Raw genomic sequence first — 19,578 nt, forward strand, 5'->3', positions numbered from 1 at the left:
ATGGTCACAAACAAAAGTTACACTTCATGGACATTCCAGATCATCTACTCTAATGTGTTTATTTAGCAAAATATATTTCTGTTTGTTCAATTTCGATATATATTATTTTATTTTAATTTCAAATCTGTTCTAATCTGTCTTCTATTATATTCCATTTATTTTGTTTCCTTCTATTAGGTCCAAACTTCATTCTCTTTCCTTTAATTCCAGTTTGTCCAAACTTCATTCTCTTTCCTTTAATTCCAGTTTGTTCCATCTATAGCTATAGATATCATTGGTATCTATTTTATTATATTCTATTTTATACTATTTTTCTTTCCATTCAATACTGTCTATTATGTTCTGAGGTTATTCGCTTCTTTTTTTATTTCATTTTGTTCTATTACCTTCTACTCTGTTCTATTATGTCCACCAATGTCTTATTCAGTTTTCCTATAGGCCATATTGTTTATACTAGTTGCAAGTATCTTTTTTTACAATCCTAATTTAATAATGGAGAAGCAAAATAAAATCCAGTTTTCTGTTTTGTAATTCAGCTTAGCAATTCCTGGTGTGGAAGGAATATGCCACACTGAATAAAACAATAATTCTGGACACAGGATGATCTGCTGGATAGAACCAACATGATGGGTGTGTGGGGTAATAAGGTGAATCAACAGGGGCATGTGCTTGCACCCTCCCATGTCTGTCGATGCCCGGCAGACTGCAGTTGGTTTCATGACTAATTCCTTGCAATGCACTAAATATGTGTTTATAGAAAAAGAAGCTGACCTTAATCTCCAAGGATACACATCATGTTTCACAATAGTAATGTGTTATAAAGAATAAGTATCAAAGAAAATTATGCTTATTTTTTGTATTTCTTTCTTTTGTATTTCTTTCTTTTAATTATACATAGAACAATATTCGTGACAGCGTCCCCCCTGAATACAGAAGTGCAACAGAGATTTTTCATAAGGATCCGGCCTCCGGCGTCCAGCTCTTTCAGGTTAATATAAATGCTGTGCTACTATTGTACTGGGACCAGTGTTGATCAAATTAATTCTTAATCACAATGGCATTACTGTACTGTTTACAGTTAAGACAATCATTTTCTCTAATTCTCATTTTCATGTACGTGAATAATATTTACAATGTGCCACCTAAAAGTGATATAAAGAAAGAGGGAGCAAAGCCACATAATGTATTTACTATAGTATTATTGAAAATAATTTTCTACACACAGGTTTGTCCAGTATTAAATTTAAGAAACAAATCGAATCCAGTGGATAAAGTTGAGCTAGCAAATATTGATTAGAAAATAAGACGCAGCATCTTTCAGGATAGTTCACATAGATTGAAGGCTAGTATCCAAGATCACTAACCTAGCTGACCAAGGAGCTGACCAAGGCAGACCAAGCCTGAAGCTCAAAGAGTGGTACCAGAACATGGCTGTCAGAATATTGCATGCCATAAATATTGTGCAGTTGAGAGAAAGGGGATTACTAACTAGGGTGGATAAGAGTCTACCACAAATAATAATGTCGCTATCTTGTTAGGTCTAGTGAATGTTTCAGTAGTTTAAACCTATGCTCAACACTTGATAGCTATGTCACAGAGCAGGCAGACTTAACTTAAGAAAATGAAAATTTGGAAGTATGAAAACAGTTAAATTGCCGAGAGGCTTTAGGCGGGGAAAGGTACATTTCTAAAAGTACATTTTCCTTACTAATTATTGAAAATCCAATTTCATCAGTGAATTGAATTGGGCTATTATTAAATATTACAAAGAGTCGAAGAAGGAAATGTGTAGGTATTACCTGGCCGAAATTAGTATTATTACATTTAATAGTGCATCCCAGTGCATCTCTATGGAACAGTCAACCTTGCAAAATGAAAATAGCTTTTAGGTACTAGTCCCTGTAAGGACATGTTTAATATTAATTTTCTACATGTCCTACTTTTAAATACCTTGCATCCTGTCTTTTGGACTATAAAGCCTACATATAGGTGACTTATTGAAATTTTAAAGAAAGGCTTGACAAGTTGAATTGCTGTTTTTAAAGTGCCACAGTCAGACTACAATGGTAGGCCTAAATCCAAAGTTACACTGTCAATTTAGGGGATGGCACAATAGCTGCTGCTGTCCACAAGTGCTATTTAACTTACAGGCCCTGGGTACACTTTGTATCATATACTGGGGACTTAAAGGTATGTTAAATATGCCAATTAGAAATCTAATCTATTTCGACATATATTTGGTGTCAGAGCACCGTCAAAACATCGGCATCGGTTGACAAAAATTGGACGTTACAGGGCAAAAAGAGACCCTTTCTCACAGTCCTCATTATAATCTATAGACTATCCCCCAATGGAGTTATTAATGGAAATCCTACATCTAATAGAATTATATGTTTTAAATTATATTTAGTGAACAGTATGTCAGACAATATTTCTGTTTGCAATATTCTAATTCAACTAGAGCACATTGTGTCCAGTACTGAGAAAAATGTCTGCCTTGTAGTCCTTCAAGAAAGCTATGAATTTCTATTGTATTGTAACCTTTATACAGAGCTTACTGCCCCCATGTGGGGCACTACAGTGTTTGCCCTAATGGGTAGCATGGTTCACCATGTAGGGTGTGTGTTTGGAAGGATATTGTCTTTGTTTTGTTCCTATGTCGGAAATGTTTCTATGTCATTATTGATGAGCACCAGGTGCAGATATCATGTAATGGGATGCAGCACTTAGCAGTGTGATGTATCACATAATGTGTGAGACAGGTAGTTTATGATTTTCAATATGCTGGGATCTTTGAACAGCTCTGCAGATCCTGTTATGGTATTTCTTATGATGTTAGTTTACTAAGATTATTACCCTACTGGGTTGTCCATTCTTAGATTATTGTACGATATTATAATGTTCCAAGAAACCTGGGCAGTATCTGACTTGCATGTAGACGGGTTCCACTGTTTCAATACAGTGGCCCGTAAGTCGCATTTTGGCCGACCAGTAGGGGGTTTGCTTGTTGGGTTTAGCATATTGGCGGGGGGAGCCATAGGATTATAAATACCAATAACCCTAACATACAAGTGATTGAATTTAAGCTGAAGGTCCCCTTTTTTGTAATTAATTTTTATAACAATGATTTTATTTCTGTCCCAAATAGGAATTTCATTGCACTTTCCAAATTTATCTCAAAACTAGAGGATAGCTATGGTGAGAGTGAAGGCCTGGAGATTGTTCTGGGATGGGACTTTAATGCCAAACTTCCCAAAAATACAGGGGATGTGGATATGAGATACGAGGACTCGGCCAAGCGTAGGGGACATGAACTGAGAGCCCTGCTAAACTAGCATATTATGAGCGATGTTATGGACCATGGTCAGCAGTCTGCAATGCAGCGGGCTCCTACGCATAGAGGCAGAGTCAGTACGTCAACTATTGACTTCATTTTTGTCTCACCGGGCTTGGCGGATCGTATACTAACAGCAGAAATTGTGGCAACAGCTTTTGGGGACCACAAACCAGTAACAGTAACTTTAAGATTAGCCCCTCGACCTATTTACAGCACCATGCAGGGGGCAAAGGATATAAGCGTAAGCACAGATAGACTCAGGCTGAAATGGAAAGGCATAGACAAAACTGAAATTACTAAGTCCCTGTTAAGGGAAGAGCAGATGTCAATTGATTTATGCGTAAACACATTAACAAGTGGCCATGAAATTATTACACACTTTATCCAAATTTGCTCTACAGTTAGAACCTTGTTATCAGTGCCAGTGCCTAAGGGCCCAAAAGATCCGAAATGGTTTGACCATCAGTGTACAGCGGCAAATAGAATCCTGCGTAAGGCCCTCACAGAGACCCCCGAGTTAGGGCGAATGTTAGCAGGGCAAGAAAAATCTATAAATTAGCATTAGATAATCGGAGAGGTATGTTCCTCGGCGAACGCTGGGACATACTCGCTGAAACCGCAGGAGGCAAATCCAGCAATTTATTTTGGCCCGCGGTAAAAGAACTCAGGAATTTGGGCCAGCAATTGACATCTATTAGCTGCACTATTGCCAGTAGCACCTGGGAATCACATTTTGCAACAATTTATGCCCCCCACCAAATAATATTACTTATGCCACACCCGAACAGGTCAATAATTTAGGGATAACCCTAGGGGAAGTGAAAGAGGCAATTGCCCAGAGTATGGGCAACAAGGCACCCGGACCCGACGGGTTACCCATAGATCTTATTAAATGGAAACCCGACCTCTGGGCCCCAATCCTCGTGAATGTTTATAACAGCTTACCTCAAGCGGCGATGCCTGAAACCTGGGGCACTAGTATAATAGTCCCCATATACAAGAAGGGAGACAGGTCAGAACCGGTAAATTACAGACCCATCTTGTTGCTAGATAACACCTTAAAGATCCTGGGTCGTGTTATCTACAACAGGATAACCATGTGGACAGAAGAAAGCGAAATCTTGTCTCCTTGTCAACTAGGATTCAGAAGTAGGGTCGGCACAGTCGAACAATGTCTAAACCTTAAACTGATTATCGACAAATATAACATTGCTCGCTCTGCCCCCATTTATTTAGAATTTATGGACCTGTCATCCGCTTTTGACTTAGTAAACAGGTCCAAGCTTTGGTCTATTTTATTGGGTTATGGGTTAGATGCCACTTTGGTTCACTTTTTAGCTTTTTTACACACTGATTGTCAAGAGTGAGAATAGGAATGGGCGGGGAATTATCTATATCCATTGAAATAGGTAGGGGAGTCAGGCAGGGGTGCGTTTTAGCACCCCTGCTTTTTATCGTCTATATCAATGGCCTTAGTGACCATTTGATAAACTTAACCCCAGACGTACCTATAATAAACGGGAAACCCCTACCCGCCCTTCTTTACGCAGACGATGCGGTATTAATGGTACGTACACCGAATTCGCTGCGTATTTTAGTACAAAGTTTTACTAAATTTATGGATGAGTTGGACTTGCGGGTCAATTTTAATTCGTCTTTTATAATGTCATGTGGGCCGGGGAAGAGACAGCTGAATTCTCTACAGGTTGAAGAAAAAAGGCTTACTGCAACTCACATGTTCCCGTACTTGGGGGTGGCCTTTGCTGCGAATGGCTCGTGGTCCGGGCATTTGGCCCGGGCCACGGGCAAATTCTCAAAGGCCATTAATTCGATCCTAAGCGTCCCCAGACCTAAAAGATCAGTTGTCAGTAAAGCAATTGTTAAGATCTTTAAGCTGCAATGCGTGCCTGTAGCAACCTACGGGGCTGAAGTATGGGGAATTGGAAACAGTAGCCATATACAGCAGGAGGAAAATCGATTCTGTAGGAAATTATTAAGCACGTCTCCAACTATATCATGCACACTGAACTAAATTTACATTTCGTGTCAGATTTCATTAGCGCACGACCGGTGCTATTTTGGCACTCTGTATGGAGCAATAATTTGGCCACTTTGACACAAGATATAATAACTGATTGCCTAAGCTGTGATAGGGGGATGGAGATTCCATGGCTTTCCTATGTTCAGAACAGTTTGTGTAAAATAGGGAAAAACATTATATTCTCCAATCCTAGTAATGTCAATACGGTGAAGAAATCTGAATTAAAGGAGGCACTATATGCACTTTACTCAACGAACAGACTGAGGGCGGAATCCGGAAAAACCACAGTTGCCAGGTATCTGAATATGGAACTACCTAGATATCCCTTAGCTTTGTATTTAACCCTATTTATGACCCAATGGGAAAGAAGCTTGCTGTTTCGACTAAGGGCTGGTTCTGTCAGATATCTGTTAAACTTTCTCCTGGGTCACCATTCTAGCTTACATAAAATAAGCTGCCCCTGCGATGGGCTAAGCACCCAAAATGACTTGCACTTTTTCTTTTTCTGTAATTTTTATTTGAAATTTACCAAATGGCTTTTAACTCCCTTTTTAAAAAAAACTTAGACCAATTACTCTGGATCAATCGTACCAGTTGTTACTTGCACTTGATAATGAGGAGATAATTTGCCGCACTTGCACTTTTCTAAAAATTGCAGTCCGCGCTCGCAAAATAATGGAAAATGGCTAAATTTGTATCATCGTTGACTGATTTAATATTATCAATTGTTATTTATTCTTTTATGGATTGTATAACTATACATGTGCTTTTATGAATTCCTGAAATTCGAATAAAGATTCTGAATTGAATTGAATTGATTATTGTTTTAAAGTTTATGGTCCTCAGCAGTAATATATTTAAGGCACAGATGATCAGAGATCTTCTGGGATGGGCGTTGTCACTATCATCTCATATATGATTGCCATGTGAGATGTCAAGAAGTGGTTATAGTATGTAGCTAGTTTGGACCTGTGAATTCAAGGAGGCGTTCGACACCCATCCTGCGGCTGCTGTGTCCACCTGCTGTTAAGCCAGGACTTGGCCAATAAAATGACACATGGAAACTGCAGAGGTCACATCGTAGTAGTCCAGATACTGCAAACCTCTGTTATCATAAGACCACCTTGTGCTATGCATTAAAAATAAAAACAAGTGGGAGGCACCAACAACGGATGCACCACCTGTACATGTAGAAGAATATTTTTATGGATTATCAGATTTGAAGAAAGACTGAATCATATTTTAAGGAAGCCTATTATAGTGTTGTTTGTGTTGTGGTTGCCTGCCAAGTGTTTTTATGTTTAACTTGTAACACAGGCTGGTAGCTGGTGCTGTAGGGGTAACCCATGGCCCAGAGTTTTTTAATGTATCCATTGCATTGTGTTCGTTCTTGTATGATAAGGCAGAAGTTAGTGTCTGTAATGCGACATGCTGTTGCAATGCAAAATGCATAAATTAAATAAATATGTTCTTAAGGGGGAAAATTCAGTGGGTCAATTGTTCTTTAGAGCGCATTACCAACCATGGTTTTATTATGACCGGACGGAAAATTTGAGTCTTCAGACCTAGTGTTCAATAAACAATCACATTGTTGCTATCAATAGAAAGTGCTTCAGTTAGTTAAGTGAATGGATTATTGAATGCAGAGTTGGAAGGAAGAGAAAAAATATGAACCTTTTGAGGACGGCTGAGCTGTGCAGAAGCATAAACTAAACGCCTGATAGGCAACATTTTGAAAGTAGAAGAGCACAAACTCTCTTCTTCCTCCTCCGCTGTAAAACTCTTGTCTATCCCATTTACTGACACTATTCCACTTGCAGTAACCAATCATCAACCTACCACGTGCTACCCCTATATTTTCTTTACTTGTTGGTGAATCACCATATTCTGCTTTCTATTTTTTCCATCTTCGGACTCACTGGCACTATTTTCAGGGATCACTTTTAAACGTTTTTGGTCTTTTGGGCCAACATGACTTTATCCTTTTCTTCACTGCTGTTTGGGGTCTCTCAAATATATATTTTCCTAGCTGTATCTCTTCTCTCTCAGCTATCATTGCCTCTATATGAGTGCTTTGCTGACGACACTCACATTTTACTCTTTCTCGTCTTTTACTGTTTCTTGTCCTTCAATCCAGGTTTCTGCAACTTTGTGTCCTCCATCTACTTGTATTTCACCTATTTGTTCTCAGATCTAGTCATACACTTCACCTAAACCCTGCAAAAACGTATTTTGCTTACCTGCTGAATACCTTCAACCTCTCCATGACTATTTTCTTCTATATTTCATCTTGCCCTCTTCTCATTCGAACTATGATCTTCTGTTGACTCAGCAACTGCTCTTCCTTACTCATTTGTGTGTCCCTGTTCTGTTGTGGGGCAGCCCAGGATAGAGACATAGATGGCATCTAACAGGTGTTGGGTGCATGAAAGCATGTCAGCATCGGCTCATCTTAAAGGAGCCAGAACTATTTACTTAGAATACAAGTGAATAATATATATTTGAAAAACATGAGATGTACCTTCAGGCAGAAATGATAAAATAGTGTCACGCCACAACTGGTATAATGCTGTTCTCTAGAACATAGGAAAATGGATTGCTAAACTATGGAGGAAAGAAGCCACAGAAGTGTTGCATGCTTTGGCTATGCTCCCACAGGGTAAAAATAGTTTAATTTCAATTAGGTAGGCAGGTTTCTCTGATGGGTCCCTGGCTAGTCTTGGTAGCTTGGTTCAAGCATGAAGGCATGGGATTGATGAGCCATAACACCGAAACAATACTACAGTTAAAATTAAACAAAAAGAAGAAATGTATTCTAAACATAAGGTATTGTTAAGAAAACAAAAAGCATTCCATGGGAAATAAAAGACGTTAAAAAACGATTACAAGTCAGCTGATGAATTTGAAAGAGATCTACGAATGCATAGAGACAATTAAAATTGATCAGATATAAGCTGTTGGTTCACACCGACAAAATGTTGCGGAGGACTGAAACCTAGGCACTCTTTTAGGCAAACAGGTGATTTGGAAAGCAGGCGGTACAGAGAAGTAAGGAAAGGTTAGTGCTTCACCCCAGTTAAAAGTTCTAGCTTGAGACTTAAAGGTTTTCGTGGGCCAAGGCTGGAAGCTGTAGTTGAATAGGCGCCCCATAGTTAAATACATAGTTTTCTGTCTTTTCTAGAACTCCATGGTCAAAAACTCAGAGCGGAAAAAAACGTGGATAGTATAACAGGGTAGGTCATGTCTCTTTTAGACAATCTGCACAGTTTGTCCCAGTCCTCTAGAGATGAAAAAGGCCCAATTTGAAACAAATAGTTCTGTAACTTCTTCTCTTTTTCTCCAAAGGTCTCCAGAGTCTAGACTGTGAGCAAGGTCTTGTCATGTACTAGGCCATAGGGTCAAGTTGTATGAAGACCCACCAAAACCCTGTCATGCTCTCTGTTGAGTTGCAGCTCTTTTCCAGGTTCTTTACCAAGAGAAAACAGCTCCCCATGTCTTCATGACCTTCTTCCCTCTGCAGCTTTGTAGAGAAGTGCGAACAGGCAAGCAAAGTCGCTTGCAAAGGATTTGGACCCCTTTCAGCCAGAGGTGCTCTTCCTTAGGCCTCGGAGAAGTTTCTTAATCTGAGACCCAACCCTGAGCTGGGAATATCTCTCTCCACAGTCATCTCCAATGAAAAGTGTCAATGAGTCTTGTTATCTAACTGAATTGCAAAACTGATGTGGTTAATGCAAGTACCGGCTTGATCTTTACAGATCAGTGTGACATAGTCATTCATACACAGTAGAAGTAATCAATGTTTGAAAGGTACTGTAGTAACAGTGTTCTTCCAGTCTGTGTGCCTTATGAACCAATATGAAGAACAACCCATGATTTGGGTCCCATGAATCAGAGGATCTAATCAGCAATGCATGGGTGGGCCACTGTCTCTTAGATAATTTCAGCCACTGCCTGGTTTAAAGTTGGCAACTGGGTGTCACCCTTTTTGTCTTACTTAGCGACACATACAGCCAACTTCTTTTAGGCAAAGTGAAGGTTCTGCACCACACGCTCTGGGCTGGTGTCTTATGTAGTCGGGTTCTTGGTTTCATCAAGGAGCTTGTTGTGTGGTGGTATTCCTTTTAGCAGCACTACTCTTTTATTCCGTTCTTCCTGTTCAAAAGTTTGTATTGGTTGCTTTCTTGAACATAGGAATACAGCATCAAACAGAAAAAATAAATGCAATGCTACAGAATGTACTAAATCAAGAAAGAGGAGATAAAACAAAAGAACATAAAACAAATACAAACAATCATTATCTACTTATATACTGCAGCGGCAAATTGTAGGTGATTACCTATAGTAGAAAATAGAGAGCCGGCACAGGTCAAGCTTGATCGTTTTATTCTGTTCTTCACTTTTTTTGAGTTCAGTGTACATTTGAGTGTGCGTTATGATCATGCAGGGCACACCTTTTCATTCCACAGCAGACATGGATGAGAAATTCGGTTTCCTGCCATGTAACGTGTAAGGATCGAGGGTCCAGTTACCCTGAGAGTATACATATTATTATATTCTCTTTAGTGAGAAGGAGCACACAAATTTGAGACGCAGCCCTGAGTGGGCACATTTCTTTATCTTGTCAATCATGTGTGACAAACAGGATGGTCTGGCAGGCACTCCATTCCCATGACTCCTTTATAACTATCCTATTCCCTTCCTTCTATGTCTGTGGTGAGGCTCCTCTGCATTGATGTTGTTTGTCTCGGTGCACTTGGGGAAGAGTTGGCCTGAGTTCTGGCAGGAGTGCATTGCATGGGTTTAAGGTTGAGCTGTTGTAGCTAGAGGCATATTTTCTGCAGAGTAGTAGAGTCTCATCCATGGTTTGTCATGCTTTTCCTCGGAGCTTGAAGTCATGCCTAAACATGAATCGGAGGATTTCTGGTTTGCAGAACATGGGCACTGTTAGTGAGATATACTTTTAAGTTCACTCTTCTTTTATCTCCTCTTATTTCAGAACCATGTGGACAGAGTGAGGCCTCTTCTACTCTGAAACTAAGGTGTGGTTTGAGGACCATTAGGCAGGATGCACTGGGAGGACAGTGACTGCTAACTCTCTGTCAGTCCTCGTACGTACCTCAAAATGTATGTGCAGTGACCGCCAGTTAGGAGGGTGAACAACCTTTACAACGAAACTATTACAACGCACTACCATTACAACGCGGTCATTACAACGCAAACCATTACAACGCATTGCGCTGGGGGGCGCTCTAGGATAGGCAATACGTTTAATTTTCTATCCAACACCTTCCCTAGTGTCCACGGGGACTGGAGTTGGAATAGAAAATTATACTTACCACTATCCAGCACCTCTAAGCGCTATGCGTTGTAAAGGTTTGCGATGTAAAAACCGCGTTGTAAAGGCAGGCGTTGTAATAGCCTGCGTTGTAACGTCATACATCTGTTAGGAGCTATGTGACATCCTTGGTGCTTGTTCGTCAGGAGTGGGCGCAGGTGCAACTGTTGGCTGACAGAAACAAACTGAGGGGCAGATTTGCAAGAAAGTGACTCAGTGCGGAACGCAAGCCATTTAGCTGCTCCGCACTGAGTCACTTTCAAAGCACAGGGATGCAACGTATTTACAACAATATATCACATCTCTGTGCTTCCCCCAGCGCTGGAGCACAAACTGTTGTCATGCACCGGCGCTGGCACCCTTGCACCATGGTGCAAGAATGCCTACGTTGTGGGGATATTGTTTTTGTTCAGGAAGGGCTCCTGAACAAAAACAATCTGAAATGCCGTTTTTCAACTTCTATGTTTGCTGCATTAGCACACCTAGAAGTTGAAAAATGTCAGAGTTTCAATGATTGTTTATGCACAGGAATCATTAGTGGTGATTTCCTCTTCCAATGCATGATGCAAAATGCAGCACGCATAGAAAGAGGAAAAGAAGACGAGGAGAAATAAAAATATTTCTCCTCGTTGCACCTCCCTACGCCTCCCCTGGGGAGGCGTAGCATTCACATGCATTTACAGATTTATGATTCCTTGTAAACCTGGAAATGTGTGTAGTTCCATGGGTGTTGCGTGGGAACACCCACAGCAACACCCATGGAACACCACTTTCACGCAAAAGTACTCTGTGCAAAGCGGCATATTTACAAGGCTAGGAAATGTCACGGAGGGTTGCTTTTCTTGTACTTGTATATATGGAGCAGTAAAATGCACCACCTGTACGACACAAAAAGTGATGCACCGGTGGTGCAAGGGGCTTGTAAATCTGCCCCTGAGTATATTCTCTCTGCCTCCAATTAGCACAGGGTCTAAACTCCTCCGAACCTGTGACTAATGAACCTTTTAAGGTAGGGCACAATTTGGCCGGTAGATGTTCACAATGGCCGGCTTCAGTGCTTCTATTTGGTAGTCTCTCTCTGGGCTCGAACCATCTCACAAAATGTTTTCAACTAGCACCATTTCATATCCGTGGTGAAAAGAAAGGCGTTGTTTATCGAAAACAACTGTTGCCAACATATTTTCAAAGCAGATTTCTAGAGATGACAATGTGTTACAAAAATCTTTGTGTATATTTGTTGTGCAGCATTTGGTTTTCACAGTGTTGTGTTGTTTTTGTGCTGTTGTGTTTCTTTGCTTTGAAATTGCAATTTAATGTTGTCGTGTTGCACTGTGGTTGGTATTTAGATTCTATTTTGAATGGTTTGTTGCTTAGGCCCTGTTAGGTTTCAATTGGGTTGTTAGGTTGCTCGGTGTATGTTAGTGTTATGTTCCGTTGCTTATTTTAGGTTGTCAACAAATGCTGCCAATTTCCATAAAAAATCAGCACATTCTTTCATGTTCCACTGACAAGCAACCTTTCTCTTCAAGTTGGCATATACAGTTGCTCAAGCTCTTCTCAAAAAAGTGCTCATTTTATGTGCAATAGTTACCGGTCCAACGTGGTAGAAGGAAGCACTATTGGAAAAAGATACTGTTGGGCCTGTAGGGTATCTGGACTAAGGTTGATGACATGTCATGTGTCTGCTTAGTTGGAGTGGGTGGGCTTGCAGGAATTAGGATCGTGCATGAGGGGAGATTGTCAAAACATGTTCTTTTCCTGCCTTCACTGCCCGAGTGTGATAGAGGACACGGACGGGGAGCTGTGAGCTGACCTGACCTCGTCACAGCCGGTCGCTCCACCCGCCGCGTGGCTCCTCCTGAGTGCACCGGTTCCCCCTGCTGCTGACGCCTGTTCACCGCTGCCCCCTGGGCTCAGGTGCCCCTTGGTTGTGTTTCTCTGCTTTTTGTTTACTGTTTGACCGTTGTGCCCCTGTATTTGCCCGATTGTTCTGTGCCTCTCTGCTGCCTGTTTCCCGCTGTTTTTCCCCGCTCCCTGCCGCTGCTCCCCCGCGGCCCAGCCCCCCTTCTTTGTTCTGTACCCTCGACCCTCGACCCTCGACCTCCTATTCGCCACCCCGCTCCCGCCTCCCAGCTGGTCCTCCCTCCCACTGGCTACTTAGGCGGAGGACACGCGACGGGGAGCTGTGACCTGACCTGGCCTCGTCAGAGCCGGTCGCTCCACCCCCCGCGTGGCTCCTCCTGAGTGCACCGGTTCCCCCTGATGCTGACGCCTGTTGGCCGCTGCCCCCTGGGCTTAGGTGCCCCTTGATTGTGTTTCTCTGCTTTTTTGTTTACTGTTTGACCGTTGTGCCCCTGTATTTGCCCGATTGTTCTGAGCCTCTCTGCCGCCTGTTTCCCGCTGTCTTTCCCCGCTCCCCGCTCCCTGCCGCTGCTCCCCCGCGGCCCAGCCCCCCTTCTTTGTTCTGTACCCTCGACCTCCTATTCGCCACCCCACTCCCGCCTCCCAGCTGCTCCTCCCTCTCACTGGCTACTTAGGCGGAGGACACGCGACGGGGAGCTGTGACCTGACCTGACCTCGTCAGAGCCGGTCGCTCCACCCGCCGCGTGGCTCCTCCTGAGTGCACCGGTTCCCCCTGCTGCTGACGCCTGTTCGCCGCTGCCCCCTGGGCTTAGGTACCCCTCGGTTGTGTTTCTCTGCTTTTTTGTTTACTGTTTGACCGTTGTGCCCCTGTATTTGCCCGATTGTTCTGTGCCTCTCTGCCGCCTGTTTCCCGCTGTTTTCCCCGCTCCACGCTCCCTGCCGCTGCTCCCCCGCGGCCCAGCTCCCCTTCTTTGTTCTGTACCCTCGAACTCCTATTCGCCACCCCGCTCCTGCCTCCCAGCTGCTCCTCCCTCCCTCCCACTCCCCATTTATGGCAGAGTCCCCGCGTACACGCAGCGGTCGCGCCGATGGTGCGCCGAAGGAGTGCCAAAGGCAAGCCCGTCCGCGCCCAGCGCCAGTACCCCTGGTCCCCGACGATGCCAACGCACCCGACGAACTTACAACGCCACCACCCTCCACGTACTCAACACCGGCCGAAAAACCACCTGCTACCAAGCCACCCCGAGGCGCACCCACGGACCCTTCACCTGACAAGCCTGCCAATTCACCTGCCTCCGGACCTGCACCGCACCCACCAAGCCAAGCAGCAGCAACAATCACCTCAAGTGCATTCTGCTCAACACCCGCTCCGTCCACAGGCACGCCGTGGAACTCTGGAACCTCCTCGACACAACATCACTAAGCATGGGCGGATTTTGCGGATCCACGATTCACGAATTTGCGGATTCACGGATCGTGGATCCGCAAAATCCGCGGATTTTGCGGATTGGCGGATTTGGGGGCGGGGCTTCCTAGAGTGTGTGGGCGGGGCCAAACGGACGGGGCTTCCATGCGAGCGCACATGCCTCTTGTGTATACAAAAGGTCAGAGACCGATCAGAGCAGCAGATTAAGAGACAGAAGCCCCTGGTCACAGGAAAGGCATGGGGATTGCGCTCGTGAAAGTCAAAGATGCAAATGCCTCTGGCCAGCATCACGATTTTTTTTGGCCTGATGAATGAGTCACTGCATTTGCGCTTCAACTAGTTCCAGCGACCAAGTGTGTGTTGCTATGCAATCGCGCCGAAGTGCGCAGGGGTCCCTTGATTGAAATGTCCATCATAGTGGGTAAATGGCGGGAAGACGGTGCACACCTCGAGTGTGTGGGCGGGGCCAAATGGACGGGGCTTCCATGCGAGCGCACAAGGCACACCTGCCCAGCCTCCACAACGCTCACGATTATTTTTTGGCTGATGAATGAGTCACTGAATTTAAGCTGCAACTAGGGCACATGCGTCGTGCCAGAATGAACCCTGCCCTTCAGACACCATGTAAATAATTTACGATGGCGCCGGCAAGCTGCCAGCGCCATCCTGCAAAAGTTACTTAATTAGCTTCAACAGGAAGCTCCAACTGATAAAATAAAGCAGGCGCTCGAGCCCCTGCTTTATCTTATCTGTTAGAGCTTCCTGTCGAAGCTAATTAAGTAACCATTTGAGGATGGCGCTGGCAGCTTGCCGGCGCCATCGTAAATTATGCAGGCTTGAACTTTTGACCGCAAAATCCGCTCCGATCGCGGATTGCGGATTCTCGGTAAATCCGCGAGAGTTCGCGGATCGCGGATTTACCGAAAATCCGCAAAATCCGCGATCGGAGCGGATTTTGCGCTCATGCTTAAACATCACCAGACGTCGCCTTCCTCACGGAAACCTGGATGAACGCCTCCTCAGCCCCCGACTTCTCCATTGCCATCCCGGATGGCTACAAGATCATCCGGAGGGACCGCGTCAACCAAACCGGTGGAGGCATCGCCATCGTCCACAGAAACACCATCCGCATCACGACCAACTCCGACGACACGCTCACCGCCGCCGAACACCTTCACTTGCAGATCCACACAGACCCCAAGACCACCCTCAGAGGCACCCTCATCTACAGACCCCCAGGACCACGCACACAATTCAGCGAAGCCATCGCAGACTTCGTCAGTCCACACGCCATCACCTCCACAGACTACATCCTCCTAGGGGACCTCAACTTCCACCTGGAGAACAACAAGGATTGCAAAACCGCCACCCTGCTGGACAACCTCGCCAACCTGGGACTCAAGCAACTGGTGAACACCCCCACCCACTACGCCAGCCACACGCTTGACCCCGTCTTCTCCTCCAGCAAGCACATCTCCTTCAGCCACTCAACCGGACTACACTGGACAGACCACAGCTGCGTGCACTTTAACTTCAGGAGAACCACGACCCACCACCACCCGCAACAGGTTCCCCGCAGAAGCTGGAGCAAGATCACCTCCGACCAGGTCGCCTCCTCCCTCAGCCGGAACCCGCCCACCAACACGACGGACCCCGACGAAGCAGCCCGCAAACCTCACACAGTGGCTCACCGACTGCCCCGACGAACTCGCACCACTGAAGAACCCTCCCAACAGGCCCGGCAGCAGGAAAGCCTCTTGGTTTACCAACGACCTCAAAAACTCCAAGAAAACCTGCCGCACCCTCGAGAAAGCCTGGTGCCATGACCAGACAGCAGAACACATGACCGCCCTCAAGAACGCCACCCGCAAACACCACCAGCTGATCCGCACCACCGAGAAGACAGCATTCAAAGAACGACTGGACAACAACACCCACAACAGCAAGCAGCTCTTCAGCATCGTTAAAGAGCTCTCCAACCCCAGCTCCTGCAACACCGACATCACTCCCTCGCAAGACTTCTGCGACTCTCTCGCCTCGTTCTTCCACCGCAAGATCGCCGACATACACAACAGCTTCGGCGCACAAACCACGCACCCAACCACCGAACCAGCGCCCCCCACCACCACCCTCCGCACCTGGACCCCGGTCAGCACCGAAGACACCACCCGCCTGATGAACACCATCCACTCCGGCTCCCCCACCGACCTCTGTCCACACCACATCTTCAACAAGGCCGACGCCATCATCGCACCCCAACTCCGGAACGTCATCAACAGCTCCTTCGCATCCGCCACCTTCCCGGAGAGCTGGAAACCTGCCGAGCTGAGCGCCCTCCTGAAGAAGCACACCGCGGACCCCACGGACCTCAAGAACTTCCGCCCCATCTCGCTCCTCCCGTTTCCAGCCAAAGTCATTGAGAAGACCGTCAACAGACAACTCTCCGCCTTCCTCGAGACCAACAGATCCCTCGACCCCTCACAGTCCGGCTTCCGAGCAAACCACAGTACCGAGATCGCCCTCATCGCAGCCACCGACGACATCAGGTCCCTGCTCGACAACAGGGAAACAGCTGCCCTCATCCTCCTAGACCTCTCAGCAGCCTTCGACACCGTATGCCACCGCACCCTGATACAATGCCTCAGCAACACCAGATTCCAAGGAGCGGCCCTGGAGTCATCTCGTTCCTCGACGGAAGAACCCAGAGAGTCCGCCTCCCCCCGTTCCACTCCGCGGCCACAGAAGTCATCTGCGGTGTCCCGCAAGGATCCTCTCTCAGCCCCACCCTCTTCAAGGTCTACATTAGCGCCCTCGCAGCCATCGCCCGCCAACACAACCTCAACATCATCTCCTACGTCGACGACACCCAGCTGATCCTCTCCCTCACCAACGACCCCGCCACCGCCAAAACCAACCTCCAGAAAGGAATGAGAGACGTCGCAGAATGGCTGAAGATCAGCCGTCTGAAACTGAACTCAGACAAGACGGAAGTCCTCATCCTCGGACCATCTCCCTCTGCCTGGGACGACTCCTGGTGGCCCCCTGCCCTGGGCATCGCACCCAAACCAACGGACCACGCACGCAACCTGGGCTTCATCCTGGACTCCTCCCTCGCGATTACCAAGCAAGTAAACACCGTCTCATCATCCTGCTTCAACACCCTGCGCATGCTCCGTAAGATCTTCTGCTGGATCCCCACCGAAACCAGGAAGACGGTCACCCAGGCCCTCGTCACCAGCCGTCTGGACTACGGGAACACCCTCTATGCTGGAACCACAGCCAAACTCCAGAAAAGGCTCCAGCGCATCCAGAACGCCTCAGCAAGACTCATCCTGGACATCCCTCGCCGGAGCCACATCTCTCCCCACCAGAAAGACCTGCACTGGCTCCCTGTCAACAAGAGGATTACGTTCAGACGCCTCACCCACGCACACAAGGCTCTCCACGACATGGGCCCGAAGTACCTCAACAGCCGCCTCACATTCTACACACCCACCCGCCAGCTCCGATCCGCCAGCCTTGCCCTCGCCTCCGTCCCACGTTTTCGGAAATCCACCATCGGAGGAAGATCCTTCTCCTACCTGGCAGCCAAGACATGGAACTCCCTCCCCACTCACCTACGGCTGACCCTGGACCATCTCTCCTTCAGGAAGACCTGGCTGTTCGAGCAGTAGCGACCCCCCCCCTCAGCGCCTTGAGACCCTTACGGGTGAGTAGCACGCTTTATAAATTCCGCTGATTGATTGAATGATTGATTAATTGAGTACAGATTACTATTTCGAACTCAGCATCTTCATGCTTTCTCGACATATATCTTCAAAGTACGTGGAATGTTGATCTGAGTCTAAAGTCCGTGCTTAGTTCTATCTACTTCCCTGCACAATATAGGGTGGGGGGTTTTCATATTTTAGCAGGTCAGAATTTTTGTCCTCTGTATCCTAACATCCAATCGCCCTGTTTTGTATGAGTGAACTGTCCAACTAACTATAACGTCCCTGAAACCTATGGTTTTTTCAGTGTGAATATATATATATATATATATATATATATATATATATATATATATATATATATATATATATATATATATATATATATATATATATATATATATATATATATATATATATGTATTATGTGTAAGCCCTGTCCTTATGCCAAAGTTTAGAGTAGAGTCCAGTGTGGCGTCCAGTTCTGATGACACTGAAGTGAAGCTTCTATGGAAAGCCTCTTGGGGGAAGTAAGCTGATGGAATGGAGAGGAGCAGGGCTACAGCTGGCGCACATGTGGCCCAGACACAGGCAGCGCCATGTAACCTGAGAATGACGTTTACCGTGCTAGTGTAGTCATTTCCATACCTGGGACCCTTTGGTCTACCTGGGACTTTGGCCAGACTTAGGCCCAGGTATAGTGCATTTCAGGACAGGGGACTTTTGCAGGAAGTTGAGGAATATGTTAATGTCAATGGAAATGTCATTATCACTTGTCAATGTATATTTTCAAGGGGGGGCACACACTGCTCTGGGGGCGGCATAAGTTCTTTAGGATCCTGGCGTGATGGTTCTTGTATGGTTTGCTGTGTAATGGTTGATCATTCTGCATCAGAATGCGAGCGGGAACTCCACTGGTGATCCTGTTGTTACAGTTGGTTAGTTTGGGTCTAGGGGGAGTTATGTGTTGAGCCCCTGGTTGCCTTGTTTCTTGTTCATAGGTTTGGCGTTCCTGATCACTAGGGTTTTCTCTCTTTCCTGTACCGGGAGTTCACAGGGTAATGATCCTCCGGGGCCAGCCACCTTATTTATCCAATGAGGCTATCCCAGCTTAGAATCTCTGCCTGATCCCAACAACCTCCTTCCAACTGCATGCCTTCCTCAAATGCACTTTGCGGAGATGAAAGACCCTACAAAGCCACTCACACTGCTAATGTGAACGGCCTTACACACTACATAAAGAAGAAAAATGTACTCTCTTTCCTTGGCCATGGTAGACCCGATGTTGCACTGATTCAGGAAATTTATTTGACATCTCAAGAATGTGATAAATTGTGGCGGTAATGGGTGGGTAGTGTTTCTACGCCTGATCTTGAGTCACACGCCCTCCGTCACAGTTCACATCATTGAGCCATAGGACGAAGAGAGTAGTGATACTCCTCACAAACGTTGAAGGGGTTGGAGGTGGGTGGATTAGGACAGGAGATTTGTCTTTGTAAAACTCCAGATCCAGGATTCCTATGTGATCGTGTGTTCGGTATATGGCCCTGTGGGCAATAAACCCACATTCTTTTCTAGTTTAGGCAGTCTGGTGCTCTCTTTTGGCAGGACGAAAGTGGGAATCAGTAAGGACTGGAATATTGTCATGCTCTGATATTTGACAGGTCCGGAAGGCCGGATGTTAAACATGGCAAAGACAGCAGTTATTTACGTGACTTGGTCTCAGATTATGCTCTTGTTGATCAATGGTGGCTGTTGCATCCGAGGGAACATGACTATACCTTCATGCATCCATGGAATGTACACACATTGACTACTTTCTATTATACCGGGGGAGTTTTGGACTATGGTATAGTGCCACTCACT

At 45.7% G+C, this 19,578-nt stretch overlaps 1 protein-coding gene across 1 annotated transcript in view; it reads left to right on the plus strand.

Moving 5' to 3' along the window:
• LOC144762934 (xanthine dehydrogenase/oxidase-like) overlaps positions 1 to 19,578 on the plus strand; it is a 575,825-nt gene that overhangs the window by 254,855 nt on the left and 301,392 nt on the right. Inside the window, exon 16 of the mRNA XM_078648235.1 lies at positions 899 to 988. Coding sequence (XP_078504361.1) covers positions 899 to 988 — 90 coding nt within the window. The remainder of the gene's footprint in view (positions 1 to 898; positions 989 to 19,578) is intronic.

Source organism: Lissotriton helveticus, chromosome 6 (genome assembly GCF_964261635.1).
Source record: "Lissotriton helveticus chromosome 6, aLisHel1.1, whole genome shotgun sequence".
In the NCBI taxonomy this organism is placed as follows: domain Eukaryota; kingdom Metazoa; phylum Chordata; class Amphibia; order Caudata; family Salamandridae; genus Lissotriton; species Lissotriton helveticus.